Raw genomic sequence first — 22473 nt, 5'->3', positions numbered from 1 at the left:
GAGAGAAATAAAAAAAAAAGAAAAGAAAAAAAAAGAAAGAAAAGGTCTGGCAAAAGCCTTGGAGGTATGAAATGAAACAGACAGATAATGTTTCAAAAACTTAGACCCATGTGGTTTTTGAAGAGTGAAAAGTACTTGTGATCAAAGGGGAGAAAGTTTCAGGGGTTTTTAACAAGGCTTTTATATTTTAAATCATGTATTATTAGTCTGGGCCACTCTTATTTTCATAAAGTCAAGACATTTCATACAATGTAATTTTGTACCCATAACACTGCTGAAGTTAAAATTCTGAACTTAACTGTACTTTAAAAGTTGTCCAGGTTGGCTGCTCTACTGAAACTAGTGAATATAATTTTTAAATTGAATTTACTCCCTGTATTTTTCATGTATTTCAATAAATATGATTCCTCTTTGAAAGCAAACAAAATGCTCAAAATACAGATTGAGGTTTCTTAAAACCACAAATTAAAATTAACATTTTGAGACTTTCCAGCAGAGACACCCAAAATCACGAAACAGGAGTGAGGAGCCTGAGCAGGATGAAGGAGATATCCCCTTTCTCAAATGCACAATTTGTCTTTGTGAAGACAGGAACAGCTTGAATAAGCACAGGGGTGCTGTGGTGTGACTGCATGTCCAGGTGAGGAGGGAGAGGTGTGAGACACACACAGTGAGAGCTGTGAGCAGGGGTTTCACTGAGAGCCCAGGTGCTGGGCAGGACAGTTTTGTTGTCAGGCACTGTGGGAATCACTGTGTGAGAGCTTAATGCCAACCCCAAAGCAGGCAGAGCTGGGGGACAACAGATTTTGTGGTGGACCGAAACTTTGAAACTGAGATAATGGGAAATTTCGGAAGAAACTTCCAGACAAAGGATGATTTGAAACAAAGGGCTTAAATTCAAGCCTTCTGCTCTCATGCAGAGCCTGTTTTTTTTTGTTTTTTTGGTTTTTTTTTTTAATCCTCTCCCTTTTTCTGCCCCAAAGAAGGGACTGGCTCCAAGGCCCCAGTGGGAGAGAGTGACTCACTCTGAAGCCACTGCACCAGGCAGCTGCTTGAGATGTGGAGGACCAAGATGCTGGGCAGGGAGTCTCATTACTCACCACTTGCATAAATCTTTTAGCAAAAGCAGTGAGGAGTCACAGCTGGCTCCTGTGAGATCCCAAGCACCTTCTGAGAGGGAGAGAGAGCTTTCAGTAACTTCTGAAATTTGTGGCACCCTGAAGGAGGGTACAGCATGACACCCCTGCATTTCCCTACACAAAGGCAGATGAGTCTGGCAAAACCTGAGTCCTCTAGCCAGCAGTGTTCAATTAATTCTCATATTCCATTGTTTGTAATTAAAAGTGCTGAAGAGTTGTTCAGCCTCTACCAAATTGTTTTGGTTCTGTTTAGTCTTATTTTCTCTTGTAAAAAGTTTGATAGTCCTGAATTGTCTATTCCTGGGCTGCAAAGTGATGAAATATTTATTCTTTATATACCAAGAGCAAGACTTCTCAGGAAAAGCCTTTTTATAAAAGGCAACAACCCAATACCTATCAAGGTCACTTTTGGAACAAATGGTATGTTACCACAAACTGTGCTAACTAAAACTTCTGGAAAGAACATTGTAAATGCATATCTTGCTTGAAAGAGGCAAAATTCACAAAAACAAACAGAAGGTTGGAATTTGTCCTAACTAAAGACTAGATTACAGGCAAAATGTTCAGTTCTTACCCCAGTCTTTTAGAGGGACTTATGAAATACACCCTCATTAAAGTCTTTTTTATCCGCAACACTTTAAACAGGTCATAAACAATTTGGAGTAGGAACAGAAGGAGTGATATGACAAAATGCTGCTCTGCAGATTAGAGCACAGACTCCTGAACTTAAGTCCTTTTTCCTGTAACTAGTTCCATTAGGACTATTTCCACATGCAAAGTTTGGAACATCATACACACAAACTATAAAGGAAAATTAAAACAACAAACCAACAGTGTCTGAGAACAGCCAGACCATAATGTTGCAGCAGATGTCGGGATTTGTTCTCAAAGAGTAAGATTTGCTCATAAATGGGTCTTCAGTGCCTGAGCTAGAAAGATCTGCAGCTGCAGTAAGTTCATTATCCACAAAAATGGGGACAGTACAAACTGCACATTTCAAGTAGTTCTGAGTTACAGTCACTGGACTGAGTCCAAAAAAACCTAAATATTCATCATTAATGACCAAGTTCTGAACTTTTAACTCAACACAATGTTAATGTCAGTCATGCTATTTGCAACAAGGAACTTCCTTGGACAGAGAGGCCTGCAGGGAAATAGTTGAGCTGTCCAACCCCCCTGTGCTGAGGCTGCAAGTCTCAGGGAAGCAGGATATTCAGCTGGGAAGCTGGTGAACCTTTTGGGACAACAGGAACCCATTCAAGGAGTGGTTGCACCATAACAGAGCCAGGTGGCAGGCACTGAAGACAGATGAGCTTACAGGGCAATATCTGACCCCAAAAAAATGCTGACAGGTGTGGAGGACATCTGGTTTAGATTGGTGATATCTACCATGTGAATGTGGCAAGAGCTTGAAGTGCCTGTGAAAATACCTGGAGGGAAACAAGCTGCAGTAAGAAAGGCAATTCAGACCACCCACTGGCCCATGAAACACTGAGTAGGAAAGAGAAAGAAAGTGATGGGACAACATGCCTGGGATCCAGAGATAGGCCCCAAATTACTGGCATTGAGAGACCTGAAAGTGGCCAGCCTTGTTTCATAGCCCGAGAACAGCTTCTCTTGCTCTCATCACTGGGGACAGAATATCCATTGTTCACCTTTAGGACATTTATCATGCAACCACAGAACAGATGTGCTTGGAAAGGACCTCCAGAGATCATCTAGTCCAGCCTCCTGCCAAGGCAGAGTCACCTGGAGGAGGTGACATGCCCAGGTGATCTTTGAATGTCTGTCTGGTGTCCATTGACAAGATGCAAAGATACCAAGGTGTGCTCGGGCACCAAAATACGGAGCACGGACAGACTCACGGTCAAAACACTGCTCAGGCTGAAAACTTACCTTAAAACTCTGCCTGTCTTCACCTGCCAATGTTACTTTAAGACATTGACAATGTTACTTTAAGACAACAATGCTTTAGTTGTTCCAGTTCCTAAAAACCCGCGCTCACCGCAAGAACCGACGCAAAACACGCGGCAAAGGAACCGCTCCTCGCGGCAAGCATGCTGCAAACCACCACCCAGAAAACAAAAAATAATAAATGCTTACGTTCATAGCAGTAGGCATCAAACTTGCTATCGGGGTAAGGGAAGCCTGTTTGGTTCTCATAGCGATACAGGGTTCTCACCCCAAGCAAGCCTCCGCCGCACTGGGGCCGCGCCACCGAGGCCGGGTAGCGGACACTGCCGTCCGCCAGCCAGCCGTAGTCACACTGGTCAAAGCCATTCCTCCAGGCCACGTAGAGGTTCCCCACGGAAGCCAGGACACCTCCTCGCTCCTCGCACAGCTCCCTAGCTTCCTCGAAGGTGAACTTCTGGGGGGCTGAGACGTGGACCACTTCATCTGCAGGAGGAAACAAAAAAAAAAAGAAAGGTGACAAAGGCTGACTAGCATGTTCCGCCATCAATCAATTGCAGAGTCCTGCAAGGTTGGGGATTTTTTCCCAAAATGTGAGTATTTTTTTTTCCTTAAAGAGAAAAATAATCAGATGGCTGTAAACCAAATGTTCCAGGCCTGGAATTGAAAGTTAAACTGCCACAAAGCATGAACATTTTTAAGCAAACTTTATGCCGTGAAGTACCCTGTGGCTGGACACTGAGTCCCTTCCTTGGTCTCTAGAAGAGGTAACAGCAGCCATGAGGCTCCACTGTGACCCCTGTTAGAGTAGAATTTGCAGCTCAACTGAGTTAATTAAATCCAGTCCATCAGAATTTAAAGCAAATCTACTTCTGCAAGCCTTCTATCTGGCCCTTCTAGGCATTGCTAGAATCTCACTTCAAACACTCAAAGAACAGGAAATATTCTTCACTGGCTGCTCTAGAGCAGTTTCTAATGTTGGATTTCCATCAGACTTCCTCTTGTCCCATTTGGAAACAAAGGTGAGGAAACGCACAAGACATGTTACATGCACAAAGCCCTCTTTGTGTGGAGAAGCTGAATTAGTCTACAATGTTGATAGCATAGTTCAGCTTCCAAGGAATAACAGTTTGTAAGCAATAGCCATCCAGTTGGACACTAAAACAAAGCAAATAGCACATCTAATATTTTGCTTCCAAGGTAAACCACCATTGTGCAGTTGTCTTGGTTCCCTCATTCACACAAACACTCTAAAGAAAAGACAAGCCTCTCATGTTCGTGTCCTGGGAATGAAGCAGTAAACTGACCCCTTTCCCAGTTTTTGCTTAGACTTCAGATTAAACCAGACAGACCTAAAATGAGATGCTGGTGCACAAAAATCAAAATATTTGTTGCAAGACAGTGATGCCCCCCCTCAGCCCCAGCAGGCCAGGACACAACAGCCGCTGTTGTGGAAAACACTGCTTTTCCACACCAGCCAGTCTGTCCTACCCTTGCACGGGTCTGAAGGGAGCACAGAAAAATGCAGACAGAAACTACATCACCCCAAGCAGTTCCATTCACATCAATATTACACTTGTTAGGGGCCTGAAAGGAATGCAAGTGTGAAAGGAGGCAGGGTGCCAGCTTTCTTTTTCCTCCTAGGTAGAGGCTCTGATTTGTTATTACAGCTGTAGCACCAATCCCATAGTGTAACTTGCTTTATTCACATTGTGTGCAGCTCCCAGCTTGGAGGTAGAGGGACAGATAAGGGAAGCAAAGAGCCATTTGTCCTCAGAATGGCTCATTCAGCTCTTCAGAGCACACAGAAAATGAGCATTTTTTGTTTTACATCCTTCTGCATCTGCCTGCCAGCTCTGCTGCCATGTCCAGCACAGAGTGATGGGTGCAGTTAATCCCACAGTCCTGTCCCAAAAGCAGCACGGTGAAACAGGAGAGCAAAAAAAGGTGTCTCCAGAGCAGCCCTCTCTGCTCTGAGAACTGTTCACTGATCCTCTCACAGCAGCCATGATGTATATGAAAATTAGTAGTTAAAATGCAATTTAATTGTAATTATTCAGCAGATATCAGTCCGGTTAGATGCGTGAGAAAAGTGAAGAAGAACAATGAATTTCCATGACTTCTGTAAACAAAAAAAAATATTGCAGGCAACCCCACAACACTCCTTCTGAAAGAAACTTATAGAATACACAGGAAAATGGGTAAACAGTGCAAGATCACTATAAAAGCAATTTCTCCATCAGGTGATTTGGATCACTGGCTTCAAATGGAGCTTGTACACCACATCATTAAAGTTAGTGCTATTTATGCATCTGGTCTGTCATCTGCACTCAGTTAAGGCAGAGAAACTAAGGGAGGGGTTAAATATTGGTGTAAGATTTCAAAATGCAGGGTTCTTCTTTAAGAGAGGTCACTCTGCAGAGAACTGACTTGCCCAAGCTGCACTTTCTAGGCAGAAGTCTGCCCCAGGTTTGCCTTGGAGTGTGCCTGTGTTTGCAATAGTGATAACCCTGCCCACTTAAAAGATGAGTGTCATACCTTTCTCTGCGCTGAATATATTCTACTGACCCCACATGGGCTTATTTTGTTCATCTGTTAAAATCAGCTGCTGTCAAACAAACACCATCTTTGTCAAGGATAGTTTTATAAAAAAAAAAAACAATTTAAAACAAAGGGAAAAAAAAGAAGAAGAAGAAAACACATACATATTTAAGGAAAAACACATCTTAACCAAAACAATCCAATAAGTGAAATCAAATGTATTTGACACCTAATTGGTATATTCAAGAATTTGTGACAATAGCCTCACAAAGAAGGCAAAAAGGCAGCAGGGCAATGAGCAAAATTCCATCATATACCAAGTAAATGTGCATTTATTTCAGGAATGCTAGTGATAAGATAAAGGGCAAAGATGTTAAAGCATGTAATCTTGTAATTGCTCTAGTTAGAGAGCATTTTTCTATGGTTCCACAATTCTTATTTCCAAAAAATGAAGTAAGGGGCAAAAGTCATACTGCAAATAGCAGTAAATTACTCTAGGAGCTATGACTTCTCAATTTGTCCTCCAGTTTGAGAACTGATTAAAATTCTCTGTGATTAAATGTGCACTTAATGTGCTTAATAATTGTTGGGATGAAATGCGAAAAACAAAAAAAGAGTTTAATAAGGGCCTTGCTTGATATGTGAATCCAGAAACACTTGAAAGTTTTTTTGGCTTCTGCAAGCTTCTCAAACCACCTTACAAAAAAATTAAAATATGTGAGTTTTCCCGGGGTTTCTTGATCTCCTTCCCTTCTAGCATGTGTCTGAAACATCCTGACTCCTTCAAAGTATCAAAGAGAAAAGGACTCAAGCCTTGCACAGAATCTTCCTCTAAAAAGTAAGAAAAGTAATTCTCAAGTTAATGAAATGTATTTAATCCATGCAGTCTCTACAATTTACTCCTGTTTTTGAAAGCACAACAGCTTCCATATTTGACAGGAGGACAGATCCCACTACACTCTTACAGTGTTTTTATTAAGATGACTGGAAGCCCCTCAGTTTCCCAGCCAAAGCCCTGAAAATGAGGAAATTAAAAGGAAAAACTCATCTGCTCGATAAACAAATGACATAGCCACCAACACCAGGCAGGGAAAACTCAATTCTGTGTGTGTTAAACAGCCACGTGCATTGTTTTTATAGCTGGAGCACACCCTGAGTAACTCAGCAATACTCTGCAGGCAAAGCCCAGGGCTTAGGCCAGGAGATGAAGAAAAACTGGTTCAGCAGTACCAGGGGGTGGGGTGGAGAACGTGACAGTGTTTAGGCTGCAGACAATAATGTAATGTGTGTTATTGCTGGCTCCCGTTCCAAACCAAGCCTCAGGCTGATGGAGCGGCCTCAGCGGTCACTGCGCTCCAAGAATCCCCAGGATTTTCCTCTTACATGTGTTTGTTTTGCTTGGTCAAAGGAGATACCTGATGAAAGTCAGGCTTTTTCCATCTCTTTACAAAACATTGGGGCAGATGAAGAAGTCAGATTTTTCTCTTGAAGACAAAAGACGACTCACATGCAATCCCCGAGGAAAACATTGAAGTTCTACAAGAATCAGTTCTAAAAATCTTATCAGCTGATTTTACAGCAAGTTTAATTGCTTTGATTCACTTTCTCTCCTCAGGAGATGTCTGGGTGAGCTGGGCACACTAGTAGATGTGAATGTCATTAATCACACAACTTAAAAGCAAGGTGGGAAGAAGGGCAGGCTAGAACCAAAGCCAGGGGCCAACACACAACTGTGTTGACTGGGGTAGTGGTGCTGGGCTGATGTTTGGACTTAATGATCTCAAAATTCTTCTTACCCAGCCTTAATGATTCTGTGATTCTGTGATTCTGTGATTATTACTGTCTTATCCAGAATTTGGTGTTCATGAGCTTTACCTTGTGGTCAGGCACTCAGATTCTGTAACCCTCAAAACCATCCAAAGCCAGGCATTAGAAAATGCAGAGGGATATTGATTATATGAAAAGTTAATCATTCCCACGGAAGAAAATGCTTAACTCTCACAATTAAAAAAAAACAAAACAAAACAAAACAAAAAAAAACCACCAAACAAAAAAAAACAAACCCCCCCCCAAAAAAAGCCAAAAAAAACCCCCCACAAAACAAAGAACCAAATCAACAAAACAAAACAAAAAAATCAAAACCCAAAAAACCTAAAAAACCCCAAAAAAACAAAAAAAAAAGCCAAGACAAAAACTTTGCCTTTTCATTTTAGTTCCTCTGTGATAGTTTTGTTTGAGGAGAAGAAACACTATCTCCCACTAAGAATTTGGGAGCTACCTTTTTTTTTCCCCTTTTTTTTTTTAGCATAATGTGCCTGTGGTGAACTCCAGATCTATTCATTTGTTTCTGAGAGTTGGAACCCACCAAGTTCACCAAGCAGAGATGTCCTTTGGGAGTGTTAGAGCTCCTGGATTCTGTGACTACAGCTGGGTAGAGATAAAACCCTGGGTCAGAGACAAAAGCTGGCTAAGAGTGACAAAATGGCATCTTTTTTGATGTTTTATAGAGCATTCTAAGAGCATTTTCTCACCTGCACCTGTAACCTGTGGTTACTGCTCCTCACCTGGACACAGGCAGCAGGTCAAAGTCCAGGCAGTCATGAGGCACTGCCATCACAACTTTCTTTTCTTCAAAAACATGGAATCTGTTCAAAACTTCATTCCTAGGACATGGTCAAGTGTGCAAAGAGGCAGGAATGACCACTTTGAGGACTAAAATATTTACCCTTGTGACTTCAGGACCAAGAACTTCCTCATCCCCCTCCTCTCTTTCTCTGCTGCTCAGGGCTGGTTCTCTGACACACCAGGGTAATAAGGAGGTGTCCTTAACAAAGTCACTAATTACCAAAACCACTCTGCAGGGCTGGAAAACCACAAACATCTAAGCAGCTTGGTTCAACTTTAAAGCAGGAGGCTGGACAAGATGAAGAAATCTTTTTCTCTTGCACGTCAGAACAAGTCATTTGATTCCTTTTGATGCACAAGCAGCAATGGTTTAACTAAACTTTCCTGAATGTCTTGAGTCTATTCTGTGCAGACCCATTGGCTGAACAGGAATCCTCTTGAGAACTTAAACCTGCATGAGGGGTGAAGGCTGGATAAGTGTCCAGTAGAATGGAAGAGATGATAATTCTACCCTATGCCCTGAACTAGAGAAAAAACCTGATTTTCTCTGTGTCCCACTTTTGAAACCTAATCTAGTTGCTCCAGAATCAGAATAGATCCCAGAGAACATCTTTAGCTCCCCAAAACACAGAAGAAACTTCTCACCTGAGGCCACATTTTAGACTATGATTCCTTTAATCATGACCATCGCTCTCACAGAAATTTCCATGACAACAGCAAAACCGCATGAGAGTAGGTGGAAAGTATTCAAAGGACATCTGGTTTTGGTTTTTATCCTTCTTCTCTGCTCTCCCTGTGGTGGGGGGGAAGTGGTGCATGGAAGGAGGGCTGCACAATCCTCCCCACAGACACCCCAAAAATAACTCTGTTAGCGTGAGGGCCCCATGTGCACATGAGGGAGGCTTGTCAGGCATCCATGGGCTCTGATGGGCTCTGGCCAGCAGACAATCCTGATGGGGTGGCTTGTGCACAAACCCACCCCACCAAGCGGGCTTTGGTGGTGGTTCCATCTCCATCTCAGACACCAAATAACCACACACTGCTTGCCTGAAGAGTTCAAACTCTTCCTCACCCATCACCCATCTCCATCCAAGGGATCACATCACAGGAGACACCCCTTCGGCTGGTGGTGTTAAAGGATCCTCATCCAAACCTTTGCAGCTCCATCACTTTAAAATCTTTACTCATAAATCACTTCCTGCAGTTAAAAGTACCCTGAATGTTTCTGCTAGTGCTTGGTACACTGAAACAAGTGATGAAATATGAGGAATGTAAAACAGTTTGTAATAAAACGCCATGCCTGGTACCTTTTTAATGATACTTTGACTCCAGGTTCTCATTTTTATCTCCAGGAGCTCAGAAATTTTCAATGCTTCCCACAGTTATTCTTCTGACTGTCGCAGCAAAACTCATACTATTTAAATTAGAATTGTGCAGTCTTTAATCTCTCTGACTTTCCTCAGAACAAGGAAATGGCAAGAGTTAGCCTAGATAACTGGTTTCAATTTAAGCTAATAGTTTGTGATTTAAGGAGAAATCCATGTCTCTGGCTAACTTCCTGATTCCACATGGCCAAAAAGGAATAAAATCGAGATGGAGTTGCTCCTACAAATCCTCAGTGCAGATACCCAAATTAGTACTGCAAATTCAATGCACGTTTATTTTAAAATGTATTGCAAGAATTCCCACCACCATTTATGGCCTTCTGGGGTAATAGACCAACAGCAGCCAACAGACCAATAAGTGTTCAATGACTTCCATGGTGAGACCCTCGTTATTGCCCAAATTTTGATATCATTACTCAGGCTTGTGCCATGAATAGTCATTCCACTGACACAGACCCTCCAAATAAGGACCTCTTTAGTGCAAGCAAGTCTAATAGACTTGGCATTGAATCATGGCTGGGTACACAGATATGAGCTTTAAAACTCACATGGAAAAAGTTGTATTTAAGCACACCCTAAGTGCCATGGATTCATTTTGCTATGATTTAAGCTAAAGGTCACACCTTGTAGGATTAACCTTTGGAGAACAGGGCCATCAGAAATCTGGCACAATTTTAGCTGTTGATCTGTAAGTTTCCTACCAACACAGCAATCTAGTTTAATTCAACTTTCCAATAACTCCACTGACATTCTAAATTTCCATCTTCTGTGGGTGAGTGGTTCTGAAGTATAAACTCACAGATGATGCGTATCTTCTAACAAGCTCCTCCCCACTCCAAATTAACCTCTGTCCTGTCAGAAACTGCTCCTGTTGGACAGACAAAGGCCACCTTGGCTCCTCAGCCCCACCTGGAATGGGGAGTCTGGCTCGGAGGCTCAAGTTTCTGTGGAGGCACTGAGGAGTGGTTTATCCTGCATTATACCACAGTGTGACACCGTGTCTTTTCCTCAGCATGCGCCTGCTTCTCCTCATCCAAACAGAATAATTTAACTCCTCTGTATGTCAGCAGAACCCACCCTCACTGTTTCTGTGCCCTGTACCCAGGGTCGTAGAAGTTGTTGTCACACTCCTGATCATTTTAAAAGTTCTGAGAGAATGAGAAAATAATAAAATCTCTCTCACATACACACAAAAGCCAACAAACAAGACAACCAACCAACCAAAAATACCCAAATTGAAATAAAACAAAAAAGAAACCCAAACAAAAGGAACCCAAACGAAGCAAAAACCACCAAAAATAACAAAAGGGAAATGTTGGGGAGTGTCTTTGGCTAACTATTATAACAATCTGACATTAAATTTGTTCAATATAATGAATGCAAAATAATGAAGCAAATCTACAATATTGTGCTCTAGCTTATGTATTTGTTAAAATCTGGATGTTTTCACATATAAGCAGATCACGTCACCACAGTCCAGCTGACAGGCCACAACAGTGGGACAGAAGTGTAGATGCATCCAGAGAGGGAAACCAGGTCATAAATCTTGGCAAATTAAATTTTATAACAAAGAACCAATTGATGCCCATGAGAAACTGAGGACCTGTGCATTTTCATCCAGGAGGATGGCACAGTCACTGCAGCCTCTTTGAACCACACACCAGTCTGGTTCCAGGTTGTTCCAAGCAGAGATCATCAGACTCAGTGAAAAATGCTTCAGTTTTGACTTCAGTTTTATTTTTGAAAGTTTAGTGATAAATTTTGACCCTGAGAAACCGCTGGCTCATATGCACCCAGGACAATCTGCTCTGTATTAGTTACACTTCTCTGCTCTTGAAGAGGGAAAAGAGCAAGAGATTGTTCTTCACCCAGGAATTATACAGGTTAGGTGTTTGAGTAAACCTTCTTTTTTTAAGCTAGGAAAGACATAAATTGAATTTAAAAGCATCGATTTAGAGGAGATTCAGAATCCAATCCCATCAAGGACTGATGGAGGATCAAATGTCATGAACTGTTGATGTTCACAGGTGGTGCTCACTGACAGATGTAAACGGGACATAACTAAAATTAAGACAATGAAAAGCACTAACAAAATTCTGTCACTTAATTTTCAAGTTCAAGTTACAAATTCTCAAGCATATATCTTTTCTGGAGGCTTTGCAATACCTGTGATGCTTGTATTGCATAAATCTCCAAGTGGTCTAGGACAGATCTTCAGCTACTAAAACTAAAACACTTACTGATTTCAGTAACTCAAACCTCTCTAAGTCGCCATCAGGAGAAAAATTTGTATGACCTAATCTATATCTTATCTAAAACAGATTACAAACAAACATTGAACACTTGCATTTTGCAATTGCTTTTTAAAAATATACGTACACCTACAAAGGCAGGCTTGCTCAGAGCCAAGGCTAATTTATTTTTCTGTTGACTTTAAGAGCACTAAATTAAAAGTGTAACAGCCAAGAACCATCCCTGAGGATGTTTAGTTAGGAATTATCAGGGTTTTTTTAAGACAGGAACTGTGGAACTGGCACGGAATAAAAACCTGTCAAACAGACAACATTGGGACACACTCATGCCATTGTAAGTGTGTAACAAGTGGAAAATATACTTTGGTCCTGGTTGCAAAGTATCTCTGTAATAATTTTATTAAACTAGGCCCAGAAACTACGAAGCTTTTTCTCATTTCTTTCTGAACCTGAGATGACCCTTTATTAAAAAGATACTATTAAACATAGATGGCAATTCAATATCTGTCTAATTTTATGCCATGGACGTATAAAAAGACCTAATTACACACTTTATGAACTGTAATACAGTTAGCTCATATACTACATCTATCTTTGTATATACTTATATATAGCACACACAGTTTCTCAAACATTAAATGCATTTTTTTGAAAATACTTTTATATAACATTCAAAAAATAAGACACTTCAACAGCAACTTTTGTGAGATCTAGTGCACTAACTATAGCCAGCTTGAACCCTGACTGCCTCTCTGTGGACTCCACACTGGCCTTTAATTAAGACCTGCAGGACCACAAACTGTAGGTTCCCTCCGTTTGGCAGCTCCCTTCAGATCCAGAGCAGCCAAAACTATTTTAAATGGAATTTTCTCCCTCTCTGCTCTTCCACATTAGGCTCCCCAGTCACTTCTTAAGCCTTGCAGTGCACTTCCAGGCTTTGCAGACCCATCTCACCTTCCATGTGCTCCACATAGCAATAAACATCGTAAGTCTCGTTAGGGAAGCGGCGCCCGTAGGTCCTGACTCCTTTCTTTCCCATCTTATCTCCAAAGCAGCCAACTCTTGGATGTCTAATTGGATACCTGGAAATGCAGAAAATGTATCGTTACGACCCCTTAGGATTTCAGCTTTTATATTTTTCAAATCCTGTGCTGCTTTAGGGTGTAACTCTGAACTCCATATAGAGTGTGAATTAGTGTCTTCACGTTTTGGTCAGACAACACAATTCCTCTGGGCCTGACACTCAAGGGCATCCTACAGCCTCAGGCCCTGAAAGTATAAACAGTATAAAAAGCATAAACAAAAGTATAAAGTGGCTTGGGGGGCAAGGAAATCGGGAGTAAATGACTTCATTACCTGAAGCCGTAATTGGAGGATTAACCCCAGAAATGGAAATGGACCAAACTTATAATTGTGTAAAAAACTTGTGACCATTTTCCATCTTGGGCGTAGCCTCTGTGAGGCTTCTGACTGTCCAAGATGCACCTTTTGAAGGCCTTTAATAAATACCCACTTTATTCTCTTAATCTTATCCAGCCTCTGTTCCAGGCAGCCACTCCAAGGCATCAGTTACGGCAAAACAACAGTTCAGGTCTGCACAGGCCAGGCACACAAATTTTGGGTAAAAATGTGAAGGGGCATTTTGAAAGCCTCACCTGACAGTCTGGTCAGACACCCATCCAGCATCACACTGCTCAAACCCATCCTCATAGGCTGCTTTCAGCTGCTCTGGGCTGGCCATGACAGCACCATTGTCCCGGCAGGTCTGGTGGGCCTGTGTGAAATTCAGGGTGTACCTGCTCGTGGCAGCCCGGTAGTGAAACACAACACCTGGAAGGCAAAAAAACACCCCTGTTAGTGGCACATTTTGGGTTGTTTCCACAGCCATCGCTCTGGTAACCCAAAACCACCTGTTAGTGGTGCATTTTGGGTTGTTTCTGCAGCCATCACCACTCTGAAACCCAAAAACCCCATCAGTGCCATATTTTGGGGTGTTTCCACAACCATCACCACTCTGAAACCCCAAATCCCCCTGTCAGTGGCACATTTGGGGTTGTTTCCACAACCATCACTACTCTGTAACCCAAAAATCTAATCGGTGGCACATTTTGGGTTGTTTCTGCAGCCATCACCACCCTGCAACCCAAAAACCCCATCAGTGGCACATTTTGGGTTGTTTCTGCAGCCATCACCACCCTGCAACCCAAAAACCCCATCAGTGGCACATTTGGGGTTGTTTCCGCAACCATCACCACTCTGTAACCTCACCTAGGTGTTGTCAGAATGCTGAAAACAGGTGAGCAAAATGAAAAATAATACAAAAATGTGAGATATCACGGTATAAATTATGTTCTCCCTCTAGTGGCTGCTACTAGTAATGACAAAATACCCCCAAAAATGCCCTTTTTTGAAGCAGATTTGCTAATCAGTGATGGGCCTGGCGGCTGTTCCTACTCATCAAAGATCACTAGAAATACATCATTTATCACTATATGGATTTTGGTCAATTTTCCATAGCCATATTTTCCTGCACACAGCACAGATGGTACAGACAAAACAAAGCATGATCTTATCTGGGGTTTTTCTGGTTCTGAAAAGGACCTTGACAATTTCAGCAGCTTCTGGAGCACGTCAGACCTTTGGAGAGGGAGGCCTGGTGTGAAGATGGTTTTGTTTAAGGCAGGATCTGTCTAGAAGCCACATTCTGTTTTCTACACACACAATTTCCACTGAATGTGACAACAGCTAGAACAAACCATAAAGGGCACTGAAGTGGCAGAAAGCAGCCATTCCACCTTACAAAATCATTTCCCCCTATTACCACTGTCTTTTACAGTTTAGCATCAAAGGCATGTCCCTTGCAATACCTAATTGCACTCTAAAATCCTCAAAAGTGTTTCAACACCATAAAACAACCAGAAAACAAAGAAAAACAAGAAAAGCAAGAAAACAAAACAAAGCAAGCCCCTAAACCACTGAATGTTCCTTTTCTCTGATGGTTTTACTGGAGTACTTCATGATGAGGAAACAGCATAATGTAATATAGATTGGGAAAATAGTAATATTGTAGCAATAACTAATTTTACAACAAGTCTTTGCTGTTAGAGCATTGTTGAAAGATAAAGAAAGTCTGCTAGTTTACAAGCAAATAGAAATACAGGTCACTTAGCAAATTGTTGATGCAAGAATTTCCAACTTATTTAGAAATCTTTTCCTCAGGCAGACAAATACAGTAAAGTCTTGCCAGCCATCAAAAATCTGCACATGGCCAAGAAGCAGAGAGTACACATTTTTCTTCTTGTCATGATTCACTAAGAAATTAATACAGAAGATATTATCTGAAAACTACTCAGCCATAATTTTTTTTTATCAAAGCCACTCGCAGAGAAACAGGAAATAAAAGAAGAAAGGCTGGGAATCCCCATATTTCATCATTTAATAGAGAGTCACACACCAGCTGCAGCCACTAACTGGAAGCTTGCAGACCACCAGCATCCCTATAAAATGCCTTTCAGAACTGACAAAACCCATCACCAACAGCTTCTTCCAAGCAACAGTGAAATTTCAGCTTCAAAATGGATCCAAGTGTTGTTTGGCAACAGCGACAAGTGAAGAATACACCCCGGAAAATTATGGCTGTGTTTGCATCATTACATTAAACTTTCCAGGTGCCTGAAATTCAGTCATTAAGGGTGTTAAATTGTTAGGTTATTTTACTGCATTATTTGGCTCAGGCCCCACAACACCGTTCCAAACAATTTCTGGGCAGATTTCAAGAACAAGAGCTGAGAACAGGGACAGCTTCCAAAGGGCATCTTCATCATGTGCTGGGAGCCAAAGGAATGCTTCACTTGGGGATGGGGGACACTCTGCTCCCCACAGCCCCACACCCCAGAACACACAGTTAGCCAACATCAGCATTTAAAACTTAAAATCACAAAATATATTATCTGGTGATTTATATTTTTATAACATGTGGTATGCATAAAAATATTTATTTTAATATATTCAGAATTTAGTAGCAGTGGTTGAAACTGTGAGCAGAACACCCGCTGCTATAAATGAGGATTGCTATATTAGTAGCACAGTAGTAAATAAAAGTAGGATTTCAGGTGGCCTGCTGGGTGTTCTGGTTCTAGATTTTAAAAATGGACAACTTTTACAGAGCTCCCAACAGAAGCAGATAAAATATTTATCCTGTTTCACTGTGAACCCATAATAATATCACAAGCTGAGCATCTGCCTACTCTATTTGTTATTTTTGAACATATACAAGCATCTTAAAACTTTCTTTTTTATAACATTGGCATTTCTGTAATAAAACATATTTGATGCTGAGTCAGAAATGTCCAATTACATAAAGCAATTTGTTAACTCAGTTTGTCGTTTTAATCCTAATTAAAATGTATTTTGTGTGAATTTGGATTCATTCTCTTTTTTATAAATTTTTTCCAAAATTGTTAAAGGGATTTCTATGACTTCAAACTGAGCACAAGAGTTTCTGCTTCTCAGCACAGCCACCGAAAGATTTGTTAACTTAGAGGGGATGGCAACATATTTCTCTAAAGCTGTATTTTTTTTTTTTAAAGCTTCCTGCTGCTTAAACATATGAGTGCATTTTCCACAACCAGCTATTACACCTCTCATTCCTGCCTTTTTTTTTTTTTTTTTTTCCATGTTGGAAGCACCACTGCCCTTCTGTGGTGCCCTGGCTGTGCCCGGGTAGGACACCTGAACGAGGCAGGACTAAAGAGTTAAAATCCCAGCCAATTTAAAGTGGATTTCGCCGAGGCAAAGAAGAGCCTTTGGTTATTTGTAAATCCTGGAAAGGAACTCGGGGAATGCTTTGTTCTCCTCGCCCTGATCCACAAGGTAAACTTCACCTATTCTCAGCGCTGGAGGCTCCTCCATTTCCAGCGAGGAGCTAATGGACATGAAAGAGCCTCCGAGATGAATGGGAAGGAGGACTCACTATGCATAAGCCTGTGCAACAGCTGCAATAATTAGAAGACCCCTGGGGCTAAGAAGATTAAAGTGCAGGACTTTCATTGTTTCAGTTAGACAGAGAGAGGGGGGAAAAACCCCATTGTCCCGGTCTTTGCACTTTAAAACATTTGTAAAGGATTTTTTTCTCTCCCCCCTTTGTCTATTTCCTCCCCGAAAGAAAAGGCAAGAAAGGAGTTGTCCTTGGAACAAATAAAGCGACTGGAAAACAGACTACAGCGGTATAATGTTGTCACTGAACATCTGGCAAACAAAGTCGGTGTAATTACAGGAAGGAGTAGCAGCAAGAAAGAGCATTCATAGGAAAGCATTTTGTAGCATCCAAAATTCACTTCTGTCAGAGCAAGGGTGAACGTCTTTTCGTCGCTGATCTCATGTCTTAGGGCAGAAAATAAAAATGTGAAGCATTTCGTTTTTAAGGAACAAGGGTTTCCATGGGTAAGAGCCTGGTTCCGTGGTTACACCCCTTTGGATTGCTGCTTTATTGTGTATCATGCATCAAAACCCTGTGGAACTGCACGGGAAGCTGGTTTATTAGCTCCTGGTATGGCTAATAAATTATAGTTCACTTTCACTAGTGAGCTCACGCTGCTGCCTCATGCAGTGTTGGATGTGGCAGCTTCTGAACCTCAGAAGCTGCCTCACACAGCAAATACCTAAAGGGGAAAGATTGTGATGGCAGCACTTGTTATCCTGTTAATTTTTGTCTTCAGACCTTAGGCACTGTGGTGCAGACCCCTGAAATAACCCCAGGCCCAGTGCCAGAGCTACCACACAGTTCAGATCACAGCTCAAATCCTCCCCGGGCTTGATGCAGAAGGCAATTTACATTACAAATACACCCCAAAAATATGGGTTACAGGGCTGAGCACTGTATGAAAGGAAGGAACAGGGCAGCATTTTCAGTTCTCTGCATGAATAATTCGTTTGTGTCTCTCTCTCTCTCTCTCTAGGCTCTGCACCCATCTTCAGACACACATCTTGGGCTTTGGCAACCTGAGAAGAAGAGGCTGGCCTTGCCAGACGCCTGAGGGAACTCACGGTGGGGAGGGAAAGTGCCTTCCCTTGCCCTGCCAGGGCTCTCCAGGGACAGGCACCAGCTCACAGGTGCTCCCCTGCGCAGGATGTTTGTGCCCATCCTCACAGCACACAGGTGGGGAGGAGCAGGGACTCCTCTGAACAGCTCCAGATAATGAGAGGAAGGATCAATGATGAGCTTCACCTGTGGTTTATCCTTTATTTCTCTCCCACCACAGCTCCTGCATCCAGAACCACCCCAGCCTGTCCACCCGGAGGCTGCCATGCTCCCAAACTCGACGAGGGAAACAGCAGCTTGGCCAGGACCTTTCCTTCCCTCTTCCTGGCATGCCTCGCATGTAGACCCTCGGTCTTTACCACCCAGAAATAAATTTCCCTCTGCCACCCTTTGATGCTCCATACCAACTGTGCTCTTCCCTTGCCAGGAAGATTCCTCGGGATCCATCAGGCAGGGGAGTAAAAAACGAGGTGAAAAATGCAGCAGCCCATGATAATTTGCACGGAAGTTCAACATCAAGATGTGGTAAGGTTTCAAGACAGGTGAGTCCAAAAGATTAGGTAAAAGCACCTCTTCAAACGCCTACTTAAGAGATAAAGAAGGGGATTTCTGCTGCAGAGAGAACAGATCAATTAGGTTGTCAGTACACAATCTCTGAGTGGCAGCGTTCCCACTTCGGAAACAACTTTCATTTATTATCATTATAATGCTTGCAGGAAAGACAAGTTTGCATAAAAATGAAAATGGGAATTACCATCTACCTCTGCCTCCCTAATTCTTGTTTCTTTCCATTAAAAAGATCAGTATCTTAAGCCTGGGATTGTCTTTACAGGCATTAAAAAGAAAATACACCAAAAAAAAAAAAAAGGGGGGGGGGGAAAGAAGTCTTTCAGATTTGCAGCAGAATCAAACAGAAACTGAGAAAATGAGGCCCATGAAAAGAGTGAATTCCCAAAATATCAGTTAGAAAAGAATAAAGTGCTCTCACTTTTGGCAGGAAAATATTCACTGAGGAGCTACAACAAAAGAGTAAGTAAACTAGAAGGATCCCGTTTGCCACTTTGATCCCTTTAAATCCAATTATCTCCAAGGAGGAGAAAAAAAAAATCAGCTCAAATGAGTGGTTTGTTCTGACTTCTTAGTATTGAATACATTGGGTGATACACATTCTTCTTAATTGCCCAATATCCTAGCACAAAACAAGTGTTTCACTGAATATTCAGAAATGTTCCAGAATGAAAAGTACTGTGCCATTTCATTTCTAGGTCAGATTTTTACAAGGTAGCTCAAAGGTATTTTATAAAAGTAAAATTCATTACAAGTAGAGAGAAGGAATAAATGTGACACAGAAAGGTACAGCAATGCTTTTCATAAAATCCTTCCTGGAATTCAACCCACCCAAGGTAGCTTTGCCTAAAGGTTACAAGTTGAGTTTAAAAGAGTCATCTATAAATCTCCCTAGCTGGTGACCAGGGATATTTGATGCAGAGAGCTTACCTCACCCAGGAATATCCAAAAGCTGAGAGGCCAAGGACTCCCAGTGTGAGGCAGTTTGAATTCTGGACTTAGAAACAGCAAGAAAGGTTAGAAGAAAAGCACAAAACACCGTAGAGGGATGAAATTACAGAATTTTACAAAGAGTTGCTCCTGAGACAAAGGGAAAATTTTGGAGGAATGTGCACAGGAGGCGGAGAAGAAAACACATGGAAGTGAAAATGAGTATGAATGACTTGTTCTATATATCCAGGACTGGACTTGGATGATCCTAGTGGGTCCCTTCCAACTCAAAATATTCTAAGATTCTTCATTCCTCTCCTTGTGAGAAGTTGAAGCATCTAACACTGCCATGCTGTCAGACCCACTTTGAACACAAAATACCCCTGTCTGGGAGGTCAGTGTAATTATAGCAGCAACCAGTGTGTCAGGAAAGCATTCTCCATGATTAATGACAGGAAAGGGGGTATCCAGTGTGAGGAAAGTGCCCCTCCAGTGATCCTGCAGAGCTGCCTGCCCCAAGCACAGCCCTGCAGGCCTGAATAATGAGTAAGGCAGGCACCTGGCTGCCCCAAACTTCCTGCCTGGGCTAAAATTAAGTGTTTCTCTCCTCCCTCTTATGCCCTCACCAAGTGCAAAACGCCAAACAGTAACCCTGATCTCAGGGGTGAAGTGTGGAGAGCACCTGGCCCCTGTGGATGGGTGTTCTCTGCTGGGTTTGGGCACAAGGCTCAGCACATAATAACGGGGAGATTTGCAATGCCAAAGGAAAAGTGGATCAAGTAACCCAACGTGTCACCCTTCTCCTACACTTTGCTGCGACTTTCCCAGATCCCCAGGGCTGTGCACAACACAGCCACCCCAGCTAGACCACAACTGCTCACAGCCCTAGAATTAAATGGGCCAATTCAGGTCTTTTGCTCTGAGACATTTAAATAGATACTCAGATCAAAGTATTTGATCTCTGTTGCGCACACAGCCAAGCACTGCTCAGCAGACGAAAGATCCCATGTGAACTCACAGTGTCTTGATGATGTCTCTGAGACAGAATCATGAAATGGTTTGGGCTGGAAGGGACCTTAAAGATTCTCTATTTCCAAATATAAGCAGCTATTGATACCCAAGTAGCTGGCATGGTTAATTCCTACAACCAAGGCAAAGGAAAGCCACAGAATAACATCAATTTCCAAGATCCTGTCATTGCTTAGAAAACTTTCACCTGTCAAAAAATGATCTAGCAGAAATATGCACTGCAGAGACAAAGGGGACACGTGTGATGAAATGTGTCTTCCTTGTGAAGGATAACTAAAATAACCAGCTGTGTTTAAATGGTGGCTTAACCAGGAGTCCACCCATGGATAATGAAAATCTACAGACATTCAAAAAACAAATGGGAAAAAACCAAAGCCATATCTGTCCAGGATAGAACAGCACAAGTCTCTGTGTGGGTAATTCTATGGGTGAGAGGTCTCTGACAGCAACAGGGTAAGAGTTTAAGTAACTCTTTGATATCAGCTGCTTTCATTGGAATAGTGCTCTGGGACAGCCAGATCTTTTGCCTGAACAGTTTGTTGCTAGTAACATATGAGTCTGACTTCGGAAGTTCATTTGGCATCTAAACCAGCAAATTAACTGGATATTTGCACACAAGTTATCAAATTTGTCTGTTGTGATAGCTAAACAGAAAAAAAAAAAAAAACAGGTTCACAGTTACAGCTTTTGTACAGTCTTGGGCTTGAGACCCAGCCAAAATAAATAATTAGGCATTAGAAGTTCTACTTTCAATGACTAATATTCACTATTCAGCTTAACCTGGGAGAATCTGTACTGCTACTAAGAAAATTATCCTTCCTCAGAAATCCCAGTTTTCGTTCACAATACATTCCATCACTGGTAAAATACATTAATTTGATGCACAGTGTGTTCAATAGCAGTTTTGTATTCCCAGCACACCTAAAGGAGAGAAATGGCAATTACAGTAATTTTATTCAAGTTATCTTTCCCAGCCATCAATTACACTGTAAAGGTTAATTTGAAAAACAAGCTGGCCAGCTGTCTAATCTTATCTTCCTGGCTTCACTGATGCTGTATTATGCTTTTTGTTTGAAAGTTTAAAATTAGGGAGTGTCTATAAAACAAATAGAGACCCTGAAAATACCAAGAAAAAAAGTCTTGCATTGGTTTAAAAATACCCAAAGAATCATTAAAAAACACCCAAACAATAAATCCATCACAATGGCAAAAGTGAAATTACACCTGCTTCAGTAGAACTCTTCCAAAAAGTTTTGGCCTACTTAATTTGAGCATAAAATGAGCAGAATAAAAAATCCGGTGATAATTTTACCAGAGCTTCAGCAGCCCCAGCTCCACCCAGGAGAGCTGACCAAAGCACAGTGCTGAACCAGGCTATCCCTCAGCTCTGGAATTAGCTCAGTTAACAAGGAAATACCTGCCTGCACCCCAGTCAGGACAGGATGAACAAAGGGGGAGAATAGTCTCCTCAAATGTGTCACCTTGGGGTGCAGATTCAAAAAGAAACAGCAGAAATAATTTGTGTTTGGGACTAGAGGTTTTTTTTTGTTTGTTTGTTTATTAATAAAAGCTGAAATCATAAGAAACCATAAAGAATAGAGCAGAAGATTTGAGCAGCAACATTCACACGAAGCTCTTATGAGTCTAATAAATGCCATTTGTTTACATAATGGAGAAAACTGAGAATAGATGGCACAAATCATGGTCTAGCAAACCAATTTTCCACTTGGATCAAGACTTAGCTTTTTTCCTCTCCTGAAATTCTGACATTAAAGTACTCATGGAAAAGAACACTTGCAGAAAGAAAATGGAGTCTGTGAAGCTTTCATTGAGGTAAAATCATAAATCTAATCAGTTCAACACTTTGCAGTGTTTTTGCAGGAGCAGCAACTACAAAAGCTACAGTATCACCATAAATCATCTGATATTTTATTGTCATAAACATCTGCAGCTCCTGGATATAGATATGTAGTCAAGGGAACTCTTGAAAAGGGGTAAGGAATGCCAGGGACACTCATTATGAAAAGTAATGTTCAAACCAGGATTTCTTTTGC

At 41.7% G+C, this 22473-nt stretch overlaps 1 protein-coding gene across 2 annotated transcripts in view; it reads right to left on the bottom strand.

Moving 5' to 3' along the window:
• Positions 1 to 22473, bottom strand: part of VCAN (versican) — a 99103-nt gene that overhangs the window by 60958 nt on the left and 15672 nt on the right. For both annotated transcript variants that reach the window (XM_066568851.1, XM_066568852.1), the window contains exons 4-6: positions 13509 to 13683; positions 12808 to 12935; positions 3243 to 3536 (exon numbers count right to left, since the gene is read on the bottom strand). In XM_066568851.1, coding sequence (XP_066424948.1) covers positions 3243 to 3536; positions 12808 to 12935; positions 13509 to 13683 — 597 coding nt within the window. The remainder of the gene's footprint in view (positions 1 to 3242; positions 3537 to 12807; positions 12936 to 13508; positions 13684 to 22473) is intronic.

This window comes from Molothrus aeneus, chromosome Z, assembly GCF_037042795.1.
Source record: "Molothrus aeneus isolate 106 chromosome Z, BPBGC_Maene_1.0, whole genome shotgun sequence".
NCBI classification, from domain to species: domain Eukaryota; kingdom Metazoa; phylum Chordata; class Aves; order Passeriformes; family Icteridae; genus Molothrus; species Molothrus aeneus.
Note: the sequence above shows the minus strand (reverse complement) of the source record. Positions and strands in the feature narration are given on the sequence as shown.